The sequence below is a fragment of the Abramis brama genome, assembly GCF_963993115.1.
Source record: "Abramis brama genome assembly, chromosome: 3".
Classification (NCBI taxonomy): Eukaryota; Metazoa; Chordata; class Actinopteri; order Cypriniformes; family Leuciscidae; genus Abramis; species Abramis brama.
In genome coordinates this window covers 56188068-56208187 of record NC_139965.1, presented here as the reverse complement: position 1 = coordinate 56208187, position 20120 = coordinate 56188068, and the positions used below count along the sequence as shown (strand labels likewise).

General features: G+C 37.6%; 1 protein-coding gene across 1 annotated transcript in view; it reads left to right on the top strand.

Annotated features, from left to right (window-relative positions):
* dhx38 (DEAH (Asp-Glu-Ala-His) box polypeptide 38) overlaps positions 1–18292 on the top strand; it is a 29479-nt gene extending 11187 nt beyond the window's left edge. The window contains exons 13-27 of the mRNA XM_084108107.1: positions 112–298; positions 1209–1394; positions 1900–2040; positions 2117–2227; positions 3751–3867; positions 3948–4055; positions 4142–4254; positions 7378–7586; positions 9113–9267; positions 9370–9525; positions 10342–10476; positions 10564–10689; positions 12421–12516; positions 12611–12732; positions 17086–18292. Coding sequence (XP_083964233.1) covers positions 112–298; positions 1209–1394; positions 1900–2040; positions 2117–2227; positions 3751–3867; positions 3948–4055; positions 4142–4254; positions 7378–7586; positions 9113–9267; positions 9370–9525; positions 10342–10476; positions 10564–10689; positions 12421–12516; positions 12611–12732; positions 17086–17167 — 2044 coding nt within the window. The 3' untranslated portion in view covers positions 17168–18292. The remainder of the gene's footprint in view (positions 1–111; positions 299–1208; positions 1395–1899; positions 2041–2116; positions 2228–3750; positions 3868–3947; positions 4056–4141; positions 4255–7377; positions 7587–9112; positions 9268–9369; positions 9526–10341; positions 10477–10563; positions 10690–12420; positions 12517–12610; positions 12733–17085) is intronic.
* The last annotated feature ends 1828 nt before the right edge of the window (positions 18293–20120 follow it).

Sequence of the window (20120 nt, the reverse complement as noted above, 5' to 3'; positions counted from 1 at the left end):
GACACTCCAATCAATTCACTTACATCAGCTTCCTTACACAAGTTAACACTAAATGTGTCTGCCCACCCGGCATGCTGATGTTTTCTTTGTGTTGTGTATCTTCTCTGGCAGGGATAACAATATTGTGATTGTGGTGGGGGAAACGGGCAGTGGTAAGACGACTCAGCTGACGCAGTATCTTCACGAGGACGGTTACACCGGCTATGGCATGGTGGGCTGCACACAGCCTCGCAGAGTGGCAGCCATGAGCGTGGCCAAGAGAGTCAGCGAAGAAATGACCAGTAACCTGGGAGAAGAGGTTGGTGCCCAACATCTTGTGTGCTTGTGTACTTGACAAAAGATATGGATTTTAAGGGACATACTGCCACCTGGTGGATTTGAGGTGACTTGTACGTTATGTATTTTGCCCTAAAGAGATAATCAGGGTTATTATCGTTAACAAAAACTAAACTAAAACCATAAAAAAAAAAGTGTTACTTGAAATGCAAAATGCAAAAAAGGTCTGCACTCTAAGAATACTTTATTTGTTACAAACAGGAGATAAAGAATTATACAAACGTTTCATCTCTTTGCCTTTGTCAGTAGTTACATGAAATAAATAAAGTTAAAGTCCGCGTGAACCGGAAGTTGCAAATGACTTTTCTCCAGTGTTGTGACGTATTTCCAAGTGAAACGGAATATTGAATAGAGGGCGGGGATTCACTTTAGCGCTCCTCCTCTCCATCTCTCGCTCATAGCAGACTAACGGTTTGAGGGGAGTGTTTAAGCGTTTTCAACCCAAGCCGTCAAGCCTACATCATCAGAGAAGGAACGCCATTTCAGACCGGAAGTAACTTTTCAGACTTTGATTAAAGATTACCACGGCAAACAATTTTTTTCTGTGTATTAACTTGCATGGATTAATTGTTCACCACAAGACTAGTAATATGCGCTAACAAAGTAAATAGGGTCAATTTTGATTTCATGTCGACTTTAACTGAAATAAAATATGAAAAACCTTTAAATAAGGTAACATTAATTTAAGTTAAGGTACTAAAATAACTGACATAAAAATTAAAAACTATATATTTGTAATGTATCTATGTATGTATGTGTGTGTGTGTGTGTATGCATGTGTATATATATACATTATCTATGTATTCTAGACAATTATATAATTGTATTTTTACCATGGCTAAGGGGTTTTATTGCTTTAATGTGTATACCAGGTTGGTTATGCCATCCGTTTTGAAGACTGCACATCAGAGAAGACGGTAATAAAATACATGACGGACGGGATTCTTCTGAGAGAATCTCTGCGGGAGTCAGACTTGGACCACTATAGCGCTGTCATCATGGACGAGGCCCATGAGCGCTCCCTCAACACTGACGTGCTCTTCGGGCTGCTCCGAGAGGTGAGCCACGTCTCCAGCTGTCTGTCCTCCTCACACACTTACACATGAACCCAGGAGGATTGTATTGCATACTGTTTTCACCCTAGTGAATATAATTGGTTTTCGTACACCAATTTGATGTGCATGTACATTTAAAGAGTGCTGTAAATCAACATGCACCAATGCTAAATTTTTCTAAATGTCATAATCATTTGTTAACAAACAAGTATTCATCACTTCAATGAGCTCATTGTTTCTGCCTTAAATTATCACATTGTTTAAATTAATACATTTTTAGTGAACTGTGATTTTTGTATTCTGAAATGTATATCTTGAACAGTCACCTCTGATAACAGATCACTCTAAATTGTAATGTGGACTCATGCGTTTTCTGTAAAGCTGCTTTGAAATGATATGTATTGTGAAAAGCGCTATACAAATAAATGTGAATTGGAATACTGTTGAGTTTAGATGTTGATACTGATGAGTCACTCTCTCCCTTCTTCCTTTATTTTGGATTATTTAGGTGGTGGCTAGACGCTCAGACTTGAAGCTCATTGTCACATCTGCCACCATGGACTCTGACAAATTTGCGGCATTCTTCGGCAATGTTCCTATTTTCCACATTCCCGGCAGAACGTTCCCTGTGGATATCTTGTTCAGCAAGGTGAGGTGTTAATAGTGTCTTTAGTTAAAGCTGGTTGGTGTGCTATAGACTGACGCTGAGTGCTGGTGTGATTCAGACTCCTCAGGAGGACTATGTGGAGGCGTCTGTGAAACAGGCCTTACAGATTCATCTCAGCGGGATGGGGGGTGACATCCTCATCTTCATGCCTGGTCAGGAGGACATTGAGGTGAGAAGATTCTAGTTGTACAGAAGATGTTATGAATGGAATCACAATTTATACACTATTGATATTATATACACGCTGCCATTCAAAAATTCGGGGTCTCTTATGCTCACCAAGGCTGCTTTTATTGGATATATTATTAACATTTCAAAATAACTGTTTTCTATTTTAATATATTTTAAAATGCAACTTATTCATGTGATGGCAAAGCAAAATTGTATCACATGATCCTTCAGAAATTCTAATATGCTGATTTGCCGCTCAAGAAACATTTCTTATTATCAATGTTGAAAACATCCCATCAGTAAAGCCAATGAAAACTAGCGGGCTGGCAAAGCAGAGAATGGGCCTAGGACAGTGTGACAGGTTTAATACATCCTCAATAAATAAATAAATGTATTAACTTCTTTTAATATATTGCTTGCCCCGAACTTTTGAACGGTAGTGTGTCACCGTTTCCACAAAAATATGACGCAGCACAACTATTTTCAACACTGATAATGTTATTTCTTGAGCATCAAATTAGCATATTATAATGATTTCTGAAGGATCAAATGACACTGAAGACTGGAGTAATGATGCTGGAAATTCAGCTTTGTCGTCATAGGAATAAATTAAGTTTTAAAATATATTCAAATAGAAAAGTTATTTTATAATATTTCACAATATTACTGCAGCCTTAGTGAGCATTATAGATTTGAAAGTTAAAAAGACTAAAAAAAGACAAAATTTTCATTTCATTCATTTTCAAATTCACACACACACACACACACACACACACACACACACACACACACACACACACACACACACACACACACACACACACACACACACACACAGTCAAAGCAAAAAGTATTCAGACACCAGATATCATTTTTTATATTGTTTTATTAGTGGGTGCAGGACACTATAGTTCATTTATGTAAGCGAGGATAGCAAAATAAAGTAAACTGTTACATATTATACCCAAAAATTCTTCATACAGTGACAACCAGTGAAATGTATAAATATTTGTGAACAAAAAATTATTCAGACACTTTGACCTGACCATGTTTTGCTTAGGTGTTTTTTCTTTAATTGCTAATGCGACCTTTTTACACCACAGACTGAACACAATTAAGCATTGCTTGGTAATTGGTTGACCTAAATTGGTATTATCTAATTGTGTAGTTAAATGTAACAGCTGACAGATATTCAACCAAATGTATTTGTCAGACAGTCAAACAGAAGGATGGACAAAACCAGTGAAATATCAACTGTTTTGATAACTGTTCTTGTCATATTTTATTACCATTTTCTAAACTATAACAAATAAACTGTGATAATGTGAGAAATGTTTAAGGTGTCTGAATACATTTTGGTTTGACTATATATATATATATATAATTCATATACATATGCCAATTGAAGTCAGATTTCTTGGAATATAAGAAGTTTGAGGTTAGTTCGAAATATAGTGTTTGGTAAGTTTGTGCTGTCTAATGATGCATCGTATAACACATGTGATGTCTGTGTTCCTGCAGGTGACATCAGATCAGATTGTGGAGCGATTGGAGGATCTAGAGAACGCTCCGGCTCTGGCAGTGCTGCCCATCTACTCCCAGCTGCCCTCAGACCTGCAGGCCAAGATCTTCCAGAAGGTAAACATCTGTCTCTGTTGGACACTGGAAGATCCTGATCATGAGACGTTTGTGAACTAAACCTCTGTGTTTACGGACAGGCTCCTGATGGAGTGAGGAAGTGTATTGTTGCTACAAACATCGCTGAGACGTCTCTGACAGTGGACGGCATCATGTTTGTGGTGGATTCTGGTTACTGCAAACTGAAGGTAAATGAAACTGCTATGAATGACCAGTCTTTAATAGAGGAGTTGCACATCTGATGCTAACTGAAGTATTACTTTGTGTTGTTTAGGTGTTCAACCCTCGCATTGGCATGGATGCGCTGCAGGTGTACCCCATCAGTCAAGCCAATGCAAACCAGCGGGCTGGCAGAGCCGGCAGAACAGGCCCAGGACAGTGTTACAGGTAAGATCAGTCAGTTCCTCCCTCAATGCCCAACATAAAAAAAGACCATCCAAAAACAGCATATGTGACCCTGGATCACAAAACCAGTCACATGTCGCACGGGTATATTTGTGGCAATAGCCAACAATACATTGTACGGGTTAAAATGATCGATTTTTCAAAAAATCATTAGGATATTAAGTAAAGATCATTTCACTACCGTAAATATATAAAACATTTATTTTTGTGAGTGAATGCAGCACAATCGCGAAAATAAATGGACAAATTTAAAGGCGATTTTCTCAAAGTTTATATTTTTTTGCACAATAGGGCTGGGCGATATATCGCATGACATTGTTATGCGCATCTCGTCAGTAAAGCCGGTTCCTTGATTAGTAGTAAATCGCCATCACCTGCTTTCAGATGGAGCGGCATTTACTACACAGAGCCGTAGTTAACTGACAAGCTGAGCCATATCGCATTAATTATCGCAGGCGATACGTCCTTGATAATTAACGCGATATGGCTCAGCTTGTCAGTAAACAATTTCATGCGATATATCGCCCAGCCCTAATTAAGAATATACTTTTTTTAAATTATTATTCCAAAGTTTTGACCGATAGTGTATTTTACTACAAAAATAAAATATAAAATGCTGTGCAGTGCCTTTTTGTTATTTCAAAAGACAGAGATGCTTCAAAGCAGGCTGGAAGTTGAAGTCGTGCTGAAATGGAAGTAGCGACAGATCTTTTCTTCCATATTGTGTTGTACATCTGAGTGTAACAGATTATCGAAAAAGAAACACTGTAGGGCGGGGCTTGGTTTTTGAGAAACCAAGCCCACATTTTTAGATGTGGGCATTTAAAAGTGGAGGCAGATGAACGTGAGCTTGTAAGGGGCGGAGTTTAAGCACATCAACTGATTGGAGAAGTCCTGTGAAATTCACCAGAGAGAAAGTCTGTCATTTCACCAGAAGATCGACAATATTAGCATAATTTGATGAAAAATTACAAGCTCAAAACAACAAACATTCACGTATAAATATTTATTTCATGCTGATTTTAAAGTGAGTCAGACTTGAGTGATTAATCAGTTTTTTGTTCCGGTATATTGAAATGAATCATCCAAAGGAAGTGAATCATTCAGGTGTCTCTGTGGTGAATACACACTCTCTTTGCTAATACAGGCAGATGAACAGTGTGTTCATGAGCTTTATTCTTTATTTTTTGCTCTCACTCTTTTCTGAAACCTCTATCAGTGAGGCTGGGCGACTGCAGGAGGGGGACGGGATGGTAATCTTAAGAGGATTTAACGTAGTTTATTTTTTGTTTACACCTCTGAGGATTTGATACAAAGGCTCCTGTGGGCTTTTTGACTGTGACCTTTTTCAAATCTGCACAGCCCCAAAGATGCGATGACACACTGTCTCGCTGTTTCACTGTCACACAAGGGATTGTTGTGCCTCCCTGTGAGTGTTTCTGGTTGCTTGTGAAAGTGTGTGGCTCATGTCGGATTAGTTGCATGCATCCTTTACCAAACATCTGTGCATCAAGAATCAATTCTGTTCAGCCAGACGCTTTGTAATGTGGCCAAGAGCTGTGTGTGTGTGTGTGTGTGTGTGTCTGTGTGTGTGTGTGATGAATGCATAACTCAAAAGCTCTGGCTGTGATTGCGGCACAAGAGCCAGAAGGACAGATATACATAAATGCAAACGCTGTACTACAGAGCTTCCCAGAGTTCCTTCTTCACGCCATCTTCTGAGGGATTACCGATTTTGTTGAATAGTTTTCTCAGATCTGTCTCTATTGAGCAGCTGTGATATTTTAAGATCCTCAGAGGTAGCTTGGAAATGACTCATTGTTAAGAGCTTCCCTCTAGCTCTTCTAAAGGTTGGAGGTAGAAAACTTTTTCATTAATGTGCTGCATGCATATGTCATGTATACGTCTTTATTTGGACCTTTTGCATTGAATGTTCTATTGAATGATCTATCTCGCCCGATTCTCTTTATTTTATTCCATGACTTTTGCATGCCATTTAATTAATCAAACTGGTGCAGTGAAGCAAATCATTGCCAGTCAAAACATATTTAATATGTAAATATCTCAGGGGTTTGTGGGTTTTTGGACCAATGAGATTTCATTGTGGGCGGGGCTACCTAGATCAACGCAACAGCACTAAAATTGTCTTGCAGTGTCACTTGCTGCGGTTGGAACTGGTAATGACTAGCTCAAATGACGCTTACTTCGCCTACTTACTCTACGCCCTAATAGCATGAACTGTTTTTGTGGTGAAAAATATATACTTTTGAGTGTGTAGCAGAAGAGTAGGCAATTGCGTCTTTAACAGACCGTAAAGAAGATTTTTAGCTGAAACCGTGGTCCTTGGTGATTCGTATAATGCAAGTCAATGGCTACCATCACTTTAAGAGTCAAAAAATACATACAGGCAAGACAAAATCAATACCCGTGGCTCCTGATGATACATTGAGGTCTTATGAAGCGAAACGATCAGTCTGTGCAAGAAACTGAACATTATTTACAACTGTATATTACCTGTAATCCACAGCCTCAGCAAACAGTCCTGAACGCGTTCACAGGAGTCGAGCACAAGCTTCTTGTTGCATAATGACGTATGCTGAGAAAATTTTTAGTAACTCCAGTCTGATATAGGCATATTTTAGTGTTATTTTAGTATTATTTATATACTATTATAGTATTAGTAATATTTTAATACGCTGAAATTTCAGCTGTAATTTTAATTTATTGTAAGTTTTTGTATTTTATTTTTCTTTGTCAAATTTTATTGTTATTATTTTTTAATATTTCTATTTAGCTTTAGTTTAGTTTTTATTTCAGTTTTAGGAAATTTAGTACTTCGACTTAAAAAAAAAGTTCCCTTGGCAAGTTTAAGTTTGATTGACCAAGGATAACTGTGAGTCTAGTTATAGTTTTGGAAATCTAACTGACCCATCTCTTTTCATATCCAGATATTACGCAGCGCTCTCTGCAGTGTGTTAGCACCCTAACAAGGAATACACTAGATTTTCCGCTCACCACTGTATCACATTGTGTCGGGGTGGGACATTTTATAATGTTTACAGAAAATTAATGGATCTTTCTTTCCATTGTGTCTGTTCACTTCAGGTTATACACTCAGAGTGCCTACAAGAATGAAATGCTCACCACCACTATCCCAGAGATCCAGCGCACTAACCTGGCCAATGTTGTGCTGCTGCTCAAGTCACTGGGAGTGCAAGACCTTCTGCTCTTCCACTTCATGGATCCCCCACCTGAAGACAACATGCTGAACTCCATGTACCAGCTGTGGATCTTGGGAGCTCTTGACAACACAGGTGAGACATGAGGAACAGTAGAGAGTGAATCTGGTCTTTAGAGTTGAACTGTGTGAACTGTAAGATGGTATCAGGAATGATCAAATAATGTCAGGATTAAGGGTACATTTATAACGTAGTAGTTTTTTCCAGTCAAAAAGTCTTCAGTATGCCGTGAAAGGTCACATCCATAATGGGAAACCATTATGTTTATTCTACAAAACTGTATTTTTAATAATAAAAAAAAAAAAATTGTTTAATTGCAATGTACATGATAAAGAGATTTTAAAAATACTTTTATTTTGGACGTTATTTAAAGCAGCGTTTCTCAACCTGCGTATTTTGAAAGCCGTGCATGAAAGCTGTTGACTCTTCTGTCAGACGCAGTGTAAGTAAAGAGTGCCTGAGAAAAACGTGCTGACCTAATTCAGTATCTGCTGTCAGATGAGACGATGTCAGGAATCATCTTATTTTTGTAACTTGTCACAAAATTAAAAGTCTCTCACCTCAGAAAACAAACTTTCCTGAGCTTAAAATCACTTCACATTATATACTATTTCTTTTACTGCGTTTTAGTTTATGGGAGGCACTTCCAGTTTTGGTGAAGTTCCACTCAAAAAGACTGAAACAAATAATTTCAAATCATAAAGTTGCGCTACAAATAATCCTCATCCGTCAGTTTGACTGAAAGAGCTGTAAAATTTCCAGAGAATACCGTAACGCTTGGTATTTAAATGTGATGTGGTATAAGAATATCTAGGCAAGAGCTCTTTTCAGCTTTTTTTCCCCCCATTTATTTTCTTTTTTCTTTTGTATTCTGCTGTAACAGTAAGAAAAAGAGTATTTAAACTGTTAGTGTCTTGAGGACTGTCTCACAGGTTTGTTAATGGTTATTTGAACAAGCATGAAAAACATTGTTCAAACCCTTTCCAAGAAAGATCTTAAAAGCTTATTTGTATTTTACAAAATTATCTTTAACACAGTATCCTGAAGAAGGGACTTTTCTTTCTTTTTTTTTTGCTGAGTGTTTGGATATATCAGTGTTTAAAGATAACGGATGGTAGTGACATTATTTTTATTTTAGGAAAAATCTCTTGAGTGTAACTTGCATTCTAGTTGAGTAGACTTAAGCTTGTGAAGTGCTGCAGTGAAGTATTAAGGTCTTACGCAAAGTTCAGCTGTAGCAACTGAAGTAAAACTGTCTGTGTGACCAGAGAGGGATCTCAATCTCATTTCCTGCGTATCTCTCAGGGGTTTGTGGGGGATTTGACTATGTGGAGCGCTTTTCCCTCTAGCTCTCGTCTCGTGTTAACAGCAGATTATTTTTGATTAAGGCTTACCTGCCCAAATATCTTCTCTGCTTTTCACGGCGCTCTCTCACTAATCTTCTTAGTCTGTCATGTAATCTTTGAAATCTGAGCTTCTGAAAAGTTTGATCAGAATCTCAAAGTGGAGTCATTTTCCCACCATCAGCACTTTGGAAAGAGGTGCTTTCTAATCCCTTTTGCCTGTATTTGAGGATGCTTTCTTCTCGTCTGTCTCTCAAGGCGCTCTGACGCCCACCGGCCGGCTCATGGTGGAGTTTCCTCTGGATCCGGCTCTGTCCAAAATGCTGATTGTGTCATGTGACATGGCCTGCAGCGCTGACATTCTAATCATCGTCTCCATGTTGTCAGTGCCGTCCATCTTCTACAGACCAAAGGTACGTTACTAGGCTCTTTACTGCAACCTACTTGTTACAAGCAAATGTGCTGAACATGCGGGTTCAGTTTTCGAAGTGCTCAAACTGCCGTTACTCGTCTAGGGTCGAGAGGAGGAGAGTGACCAGGTGAGAGAGAAGTTCTCAGTGCCTGAGAGTGATCACCTGACCTACCTCAACGTTTACCTGCAGTGGAAGAACAACAATTACTCCAGCATCTGGTGTAACGATCACTTCATCCACACCAAAGCCATGCGTAAGGTATGTCAACCTGAGGCGTCACTCTCAACCAATCAGATTCATGAATTCCATGACATGTTATTTAAAATTTCCCCTGAAGTACACTTGCAATAGTCAAAATGGATTTGCATGAAAAATGGTCAAAGTCTTTGACCATTACAGCTAATGTGCATATTCTTTGCTGCTGTACCTTTAAGACTTCTATGTAAATATTCTCTTTGCATGGGAAATGAGTTGTAATATAAGTTGCCTCTGTCCCATCCTGAAGTTCTTTCTTTCATACATTCATTATTTATTTAATCAAGGACAATGCACATTAATAATACATATGATTAATGCAAAATGTGCCGGATTTAGTCACATTTAGTCCCTGTGCAGGTTCATTTAAAAAGGTTTATATTTATAATACATAAATATATATATCTTTAGTGTAATAATTTAATGTATGTATATATATATATGTGTGTGTATATGTATGCATGCATTTATTTATGTATGTATGTATATATCTATCTATATACATCTATACATCTATATATATATATCTTTAGTGTATTAAATTAATGTATTATAAATGTGTATAAATATAAATATTCACAATTTATACTGTAATCAACCAAAATTTCTAAATGCCAATCGTAAGATCAGACTTAAATAAGGAACTTTTCTAATGTTGAGATCCTTCTGAAGAATATTCACAGATGTTATTTAATGGCTTTTTTAAATATGTATGTCAATCTAACAGGTTTAACTGTACATTTTCTTTGAAAGTTTTGTGCAAAATTAAGCATGCTATTTCTTTTATTGGATATTGCACTAAATAATGTGTGTGTGCAGGTGCGTGAGGTTCGATCTCAGCTCAAAGACATCATGGTGCAGCAGAAAATGAACCTGATCTCCAGCGGCTCTGACTGGGATGTGATCAGGAAGTGCATCTGTGCTGCGTACTTTCACCAGGCTGCTAAATTAAAGGTTCACAGCTAATTTTTGGCATTGTAATGATTCACTTTCATCAAGTAACACCTGAAGTGTCTTCATGCCTTGTATTTGTGTGTTTAGGGAATAGGGGAGTATGTGAATGTGAGAACTGGGATGCCCTGCCATCTGCACCCCACCAGCGCTCTGTTCGGGATGGGTTACACCCCTGACTACATCATCTACCATGAACTGGTCATGACTACAAAGGTACTTCCTCCTCCTCAGCCCCTCAGTGTGAAGTGACATAAGTTAGTATGAGACACTTATATGGGTGATGCAAATTTGAATTTAGCTTCCTTTATTTTCCTCAGATTATTTCCTGTCGTTTTTCCATGGTTGTTTTTATAAACTATTTGTATTTATGGTGACACTTTATTTTAAGGTGTCCTTCTTTCAGTGCAATTATACTTTTAAGTACTGAGTAATATTAAATAACAACATTTACTTACTATAAGGTTAGGATGAGGGTTTGGTTTAGGGTTAGTTGCATGTAATTATGCATAATTCATAGTTATTACTATAGTAAATACATGTAGCATGTAGCAAGGACACTGTAAAATAAAGTGTTAAATAATAAATAATTCTGAGACTGCAGAAGTCACTAAAAGTTGCATTTTTAGTTGAATTAGAGGAAACCGTTTGAAACATTTGTTGTGTTGTGCTCTTTCAATTACTTTACTGTAATTAGTGCTGTCAATCAATAAAAAAATAATAATCTGTAATTAATCGTGATTAATAAAAACTAACAAAAGTTTTTTATATAATTTTTGTACTGTAATAATTTCACGTTTAATCTCCAAATTAACATAGAAACAACATAAAGACAGTAGCCTATATTTTAAATATTTGTTTAATGGCATCTTTTTATGAAAGAAGGCCAGTATCACAGATACCCATACCGCTCTACCCATCACTTTTAGCCATTGATTATAGGCATTCAGCATTACAGTTTAATTGATTTATTAGGCTTGATAAAGAAGCTTGACTTATTAGAATTGATTTCTTATAATATAAGAACTTTTAATTTAAGTGAACTTAAAAACAATCTTCACATACTGTAAACCCATTATTATAAATGTCACTTTTCCCTGTGCGCTTTAACATATCAGGGCTCAATTTTTTCTACTGACCCGGTCAGACTGGTTCAGATTTTTACTAGCCTAGTCAAAGTGCTAAAAGTTATTGTTTTTGTTGTTTTGACCCATGTAACCTTGTAAAACAGTGCTTTAAGATTTCCAGGTAGTCTAACACAGTGGTTCTCAATTCCAGTCCTCGGGACCCACTGCTCTGCACATTTTGTATGTCTCCCTTATTTAACACACCTGAACCAGATCATCAGCTCATTAGGAGAGACTCCATGAACTGAACTGAGTGTGTCAGATAAGAGAGACATACAAAATGTGCAGAGCAAGGGGTCCCGAGGACTGGAATTGAGAACCACTGGTCTAACAGGTAGGATATACAGAAATTGAATAAAGTTATCAAACACTTCACAGTCTTCACTGCATAAATTATAAATTAAATATAGATTCATCCTTCTTAAAGCCACAAACGTTATTCAGTCAAAAGCAGTGGGTGAATGAATTTCTCTGTCTTTTGTTCTTTGATTATCCTTGATAACGGACGGCAGCAGGTTTATTAGGCTGCTGTCACTTTAAGACCTGACACACATGATGTGGATCTGATACACATTTTCTCATAACTCTTTACGTTCGTTTAAGACTTCATTGAACTCATTTAAGACTGTGCTTGTGAGCATTTTGGCATCATTTTGTGTAATTTAATCATTTTGCATAATTTAATGTGCCATAATTTTGGCACATTAAAATCTTCATGATATTCACTATAATCAAATATTATTCAGTATATTGTGAATATTATATCCCAGAGCCCTGGTGAAGAGTTATTTGATGACACGCATGTGTGTTTGTGTTTCAGGAGTACATGCAGTGTGTGACGGCAGTGGACGGCGAGTGGCTGGCTGAGCTTGGGCCCATGTTCTACAGTATCAAACATGCAAACAAGAGCAGACAGGTGAGAAACGTCCTTCCTCAATATCACAGATTCAACACTGACAGTACATATTCACCTCTATTTTGGTCTCGCTCACTTCTGGTCCCTCTTCCAGGAGAACCGAAGGAGAGCCAAGGAGGAGATCACCATCATGGAAGAGGAGATGTCCCTTGCACAACAACAGATCCTGGCACGGAAAGAGGAGCAGGACAGGAAGAACAACCTGGGCAGTGTCAGGTACTTTAGCAATCACAAATACTGCTGTCACTCAGGGTTTAGAGTCACTTCCTGCTCACACTCATGAAATCTGAATCATCCTATTTAGTAGGAAGCCATCAAACGGCCGCCGTGCTGAAATACTAATGTCGCAATTTTTGGAAAGACTATTATCCCCCTCACACCCTCCTCATCACTTTCCTCACCTAGCGTCTCCTTGTCTTCTCCATGATGAGCTTTTCTCACCTCCCGTCTCCACAGGAGAGAAAAAGAAATAATATTGACTCCTGCCTGACCCCCATTACTGTAGCAATTTAAATTGTACCGCCTCGGACGGGGAAGAGAGAGACAGACGCTAATTTTTCAAGCTAATCCGGGAAATTAATTTTACACACACCTGTCAGCTCCACAAAAGCGGGAAATGTGTCTTGTAAAATAACAGTTCATTAATTAATCAGGACTTTTTATCTCTGTATCAAAGCCTTCGGCTGACTGTCCACTTGATGGACGTCCTGACAATAATCACATTAAAAGTGGGGATTAGACTTTTGATTTGCATGATGGGGAGATGGATAATTAAGGTGCCGGCCTCCCTCTTGGGTTCTGATGCCTTCATGGGGTTTTAAATAAGCTGATAGGAAAACACCGTCTGATCTAAGATGAGATCACAGCTCATCTCGTCTCACCTGACCTGAATCCTCCCGGACCCAAAGGTCACTTAGAGGACATTTTACATTTCTTCTAAAGAAAATGCTTTGAAAATCAGTGCCATATCCATCTTACTTTTCATTGCGGAAATAAGCTAGTTTTCTGGTAACACTTTACAATAAGGTTCATTAGTTAACTACATTAGTTAGCATGAACTAATAATGAACTGCACTTATACAGCATTTATTAATCTTTGTTAATGTTAATTTCAACATTTACTAATAATTTATTAAAAACTTGTTAACATTAGTTAATGCACGGTGAACTAACATGAACTAACAATGAACAGCTTTATTTTAATTAACTAACATTAACAAAGATTAACAAATACAGTAACAAATGTATTGCTCATGGTTAGTTCATGTTAGTTAATTCATTAACTAATGAACATTATTGTAAAGTGTTACCAGTTATTGTGAATGTGCAAGGCTTCTGATTCATTAGCCACTATAGGGAAATAACGAGAAGAGTAAAAAGTGCAGTAACGGAGTAAAACTGTTCGCGCTACAAACTAGTGTGTTTATAATTAAGACAATACATTACAATAATATGGTAAGAAATACTAGTTTGCTGTATCAAGCAGCATAACAAGCATATAATAAAAAATAGGTAACACTTTATTTTACAGTGTCCTTGTTACATATGTTACATGTACTTACCATAGTAATAACAGTAAACTATGCAATTACAATCCTAATCCTACCCTAACCCTATAGTAAGTACATGTAGTTGCTTAATATTACTCAATACTTAAATATCTAATTACACTGTAACAATGACACCTTAAAATAAAGTGTAACCAAAAAATATATAATGCAATGCAATACAATGCTGATTGAGAGATGAACATATAAACGTTCCTCAAAAGCCTGATGGATCATATTTGATACTCACATTTTAACACGATTTTTACAAAAAAGTGATGTATGGATAATCAGGTAAGCATAAGTTGCTTAGGTCCAGTAAGTGTTCATCTTGAAATATTACTAACAATATAAAAGTTGTTCTTACATTTACTTTATAAAAATAATGAAAGATTTCACAGCAAAAAGACACGTAAACCACGTTTTTCAGAATGATACTAAAAGGCTAGCCTGGTAATACCAAACTCTGCTACTTCGCTTTGCTTCGTAGACAGAGTCTGGAAGGGCATAATTGAAAAGCGTTTTCTTTCTCGTGGGGAGGGCGCTTGTCTGAAGCTTAAAATCATTGGTTACCCGTAAGCCAATCACATAACGTTTGGTTATGGCGTGTGTTATGCGCATGCTCAGCCGCATCGAACTTCCACTGTAAACACATGTATGATGCGAAAACAAAACCATCGAGCGAAATACCGGAGTGAACATGGCTGTGAACGACTTTTGCAGATTATATGAAGTAAATCTACGCATCCACGGTACAATCAGCGTCTACGTCACGGCTCTCAGCCCGCCCTCTGTTCGTTGATTGGCCGGCTGTTTTGAGGCTGGAGGAAAACTGTGAGATAGGTCGCTATCTCAGACTGAGTACAGAAGCGAACTGAAATTGAGCGGAAGTACGAAGTCTGACGTAGTCAGGCTACTAAAAGGCCTTTTACTAGCTAAAAAAGTATAAACTATCAATCAGATGACACAAGGCTTGTAGTAGATTCTGTACAACAGGTTTTTTCAGCAAAGTTTTGATCATATTTAGAGGCCTTCGAAATTTGTATATCAAATATGATTCATTCAAACTCAAATCTCAGACTTAAGGTCCTTGCACACTAGGGATGGGACGATACACTTAAATTCACGATACGATGCACCTCGATATGCCAGGGTCACGATACGATACGTCACGATACGATATCAAAAAAGAAAAAAAATATTACTGTTTAACAACAACTTTATTATGGTGACGTTGAAGGTGGTGGTTCATGTTTGATGTGTTGGATGTGGTGTACGGAATGACAGCATGGCATAGCTTACAGACAGTCTTAAGGCCATTGCACACTGAGTCCGAAATTTTCGTATGCGTTTTTTCGTGTTCGTCAGCCTTAAAATTCGTCACGCACAGAAACCTTGCACACTGAGTCCGATGCGTATTTATTAAACCTTTGCGCAAAAAAAAAAAACCGCAAAAAATACTAAATGGATTCGTCGAGCAGTGAGGATGATTTCGTTGCCCTCTTTCTTCTTAAAAAGAGAAAAAGAAAGAGGAAAATATTGGGACCATCCAATCCTGAGATTGCGCCGAGAAGAAGGAGAGTTTCACCTCCTTATCAAGGAGTTGCGAAATTATCCCGAGGCCCGAGCAATTAAAAATTTACCTCAGAATGTCAGTGGAATAGTTTGATGCTTTGCTAGCGATACTGAAGCCACATATTAAAAAGAAGACGACCAATTTCCGTGAACCAATCGATCCTGAACAGAGACTGGCAGTATGTCTAAGGTATGGACACACACACACACACACGGCCGGCGGAAGCGCTGGGCAGACAGAACCGAACAGCTGGATTTTGTCGTTCGCTTGCACTGTGGCTCTGAATTGTCAAACACCATTCAAAATACAGGCTGTGGCTGTGGATGCGAAAAACGCAGAAAATCGAAAAGAAAAGGTGAAATGTGACGTTCAGAGATATGTCTTCCTCAGCATAGGTCTTATGATACAATTTCCGGTTTCTTCGTGTGGGAAAATCACGCATTTATATTACACTGTTTTCTATTGCAGGTGCTCACCGAGACTGGGGTTCGAATCCAGCTAAAACCAACTTTTTGTAATATTTATTATTGAATTAAATAAGCATTCTTTTTGAATGCATACTGTTCCAGTGTCAATAAAATATACATATTTTATTACATATACTACGCAAATCATGCAGCAGTGCCATTATCTTTATTTCGCGATCCATTTTTTTCGACCTCGATGCGTTTCGTCACGTTTTGTATCGCGATATTTCGTCAAACGATATTTCGTCCCATCCCTATTGCACACTGAGTCTGAAATTGTCGACCGAAATTTCCGCGCGTTAAAAAATCGATATGACCTCATGTTGTGTCAATCACGTTTGCACACTGCCTCTGAAATTTTCGTCCATGGTAGAAAAATTCGGATGGGTTCGATTTTTTTTGCGTTTTTCGTAGCAGGCGTTTTGACAAATCAGAGCAATTCAATGACGAATACGAAAAAACTTGTATGAATATTTCGGATTCAGTGTGCAAGGACCTTTAGATTTGAAGGAGAAATTCATGCAATATTAATGATGTCTTAATAATAATGTCTAAATTCAATTGCGAATTGTGGCAGAGAGTGTAAATGTGAATCAGAGGATGTAAAAATCTAGTTAATTGGAATGTTTGATTAAATAAAGGTCTAAAATGGCTCAATGTTGAGCGGGGAGCATCAGAAAGTGAACTGATGGAGGTGTGAGTGTGTGGAGCTGGAGGGTCACGGCCTGATGGATGTGTGCGAGGAGGAGAGCGCTGTGCACTGCTGTAATTAAAGATGATACATCGCCCTGTCAGCTACATCAGACCATCAGGTCCCCACAGACACAAACTGGCCTTTCCTCGCTGTCTATTCTTCTCATTTAACCTTAGAGCAAATCGCACAACTTCTGATGCATGGCACATTTACAGTCACATGCACAACCTTTCTATTTAAATCAACATCTTGTAATACAAATGTCTTTTCATCATTTTCAATCAGGTCGATCAAGATCTGCACCCCAGGAAGAAAAGAAGAAGCGCCTATGACGCCAAAACGGACACCGGCCCGATTTGGCTTATAGTATCAATAATTTCACCCGCATAATATTGCAAATATGATGTTATTATGTTCAGTTGCTGTTTTCAGTGTAATTTTTTTTTAATATGATCATCATAGTGTTTGTCGCATGCAGCTTCCAGGTTTGGCCAGCAGTAGGAGCAATTGTATAAGGAGAAAATTTCCAGTCATCATCTCTTCCTCTTAGACAAAGTGTTTTTTTTTTTTTTCTTTTGGACTGTCTGGACTGAGACACACACACACCAAAAAAAAAGGTGGATGCACTGTTGCACAGCACCTGATCTTACATTGATTCAATTCTTAAATTTAAAAACAGACACCTTCGTCATTCTTAGTTTTGAAGGCACTTGAACTAAAGGAAACAATCTTTATTTGACATTATAAGTATACTTAGCCCAACAACACGTTTTTTTTTATGTTTGAAGTGTTTGTAGAAAACAGAGCCGCCAAATTTATTCATGTGCTTCTGTAATATTCACTTTACCCTGGAATTGTAATTCGCATCCTCTCATATTTCGGCTTGTGAAATGCAGCAGTTGTATCATTCTTTCAGAGAACACAGAGCGTCCATGAATATTAACTTCCTGTACTTTGATAGGTTAATCCCCTGTGGATGAAGCATGCCTTTGTTATTCTGACAAAAAACATTGCTGGAATATTTCATCATACTGCTGGAATCAACACTGACCAGGCGGCGGTCAAACCCTGTGTCGTCTTTGATGCAATTGGGCTGCAAGTCATTGAACAGATCTACTGTGTACTGACAGAGATAACAGGCCTCTGCTGAGAATCCACAAAAAAACACAAAAAACACATGATCAACTGCTTTCCACTGAGGGTCATTTCGCTTGCTCTCTGATTTTCAGGCCTCTGCTGTTCTGTTTGTATTTCCGGAAGCTTTGAAATAGTTTGTTGAACTTCATTGGTGTACAGCATATCTGTATATTGTGTTCCTTTCTTTTTTTTCTTTTTGTATGATTTAGATATGCAGAAGTCAAAACATGTCTAGACTCTGGCAAATTATGTTTTCGCTGGAAAATAGGAATAACCATATTTTTGAAAATGTAAAATTCATTCTGTGATTCAATTTTATGGTTTTATCTTCAAGATTAAAGAAGTGAACACAGCGGCACTTTGTAATGTGGTAATTGGATCACTGCATTTTAATACATTTGCACAAAACTTTGTCAAACATTGCATGAAAAAACAGGAAAACTGGTCTCATCGCTTTCGCTAAAGTGTACTGATGGCGATATCTATGGACTTTTTTAAAAACTCTTTCCCGCCATTGACTGAATTTTCTTCTGTGTTTTCACTGTTATACGGTAGGGGGCGCTAATACGCAACAATCCGTATTAAAACCAAAACACATGCAAAGAAAAAGCAGAAACAAGAGAGAAAAGCATTTCTTATGCACGTTGTAGTCTTTGAAAGAAACCCCCCCCCCAGCTTTTTCTTCAAAATGTTGCTTTTTTATGATATATGAATTTATAAACAATAAATCTAAACAGTCATCATTTAGCAACAATTAGTCATGAAAAAGAATTGCTAATTTATTGCTCACAAAGTAGCCTATGCGAACGCTTTCATTTGTTAATACTGAAAATTTAAATTACTAGGGATTGAAAAGTTTCCTCTGAAAATATGACAACCGGCAACTCTAATGAACAATCCAGTCAGTACAGTATCAGTTAAGCCTGAAGTAGCCCAGCATGGCACATTTTGGATGGCTCCCTGATTTAAAACACATGATCCATATCATCAGTTATTCATCTTCATAGAAACCATAAGACAGTGGTGTCAATCCTTCCACATTTCTGCAGACTTGAGCTTCTATTCTAATTAAACACACAAGAGATTTCTGTTGAAGGTCGCCAGGATTACTTCAATTACAGGCAGGTGTGTTGAGTTAAACTCTGCAGACGCGGCTTTACAGGGCCATAATAACCCCATAATCCAAAATGAGCAATGTTGGGAAACTGAGTTATTACCAGTGCTCGAAGTGGGCCTGTATGCACCGGTGTTGTTCCGAATTCTGACCCCCAACTATATCATATTTACTATGGATTATTCCCGTTCCCGAAACGCGATGTCAACCCTCTTCCACTTCGAGCACTGGTTATTAGCCTACTACACTGATAGCTTTACTATTAATGATCATTCTAATTTCAGGTTTTTTGCAGGTTAGAGGACCCAACGAGTCAATGTATAGAAAAATATTGTAGGAAGTTAGAACTAGATTTTCTTATAGGCTACTTATAAATACGCTACAGAGGCTTCCAGGATCATTCCACTAAGAAACAGAAGCAAGCGATAGAAGCGTTGCTTACGCACATGTGAGCTAACGCAATCATCAAACAATAAAGCATAAATCAAAACTGCCTAATGTTACCAAATGAAATGTCTTTAAAAAAAAACATTTTTAACAAAAATCGTTTTTTGTTATTTTTTTAATGAAACTTACCCACATTCAAGTGTTGAAGCTCCCGCAGAAATGCATTTTTATGGCATTTTCAGCAGGATAAAAAGCTTTTAAAAAAGCTTCTTTTTTTTTCAGATACCAGCATAATTAAAAAATATATAGCCTATAGTTTTCGATGGGAGCACATTAGTAACACTTCTGCGGATATTTTGCATCATAGCAACCAATGCTCTCAAGCTAGGCATTTTCAGCTGGCTAAAAACGCTTTGCTGGACACATACGCTTCCTTACTCAAAATATTGTATCGCTGAGTGATCATATAACAATCAAGCAGAGGTGACTCTTTATTTTTTTATTTAGTGCAAATCGCTTAATGTGAGTGTACTGTATATGTATCCGAGTAAGGTTGGATATACTTCTAGTAGTAATTGTTATTAATGCGTTAATTAATTTGAGTTATTCGTATGTTCAATATTCACTAATGAAATCACATTGCAGTATTAATTTATAATTATTATATATAATAATTTTATTT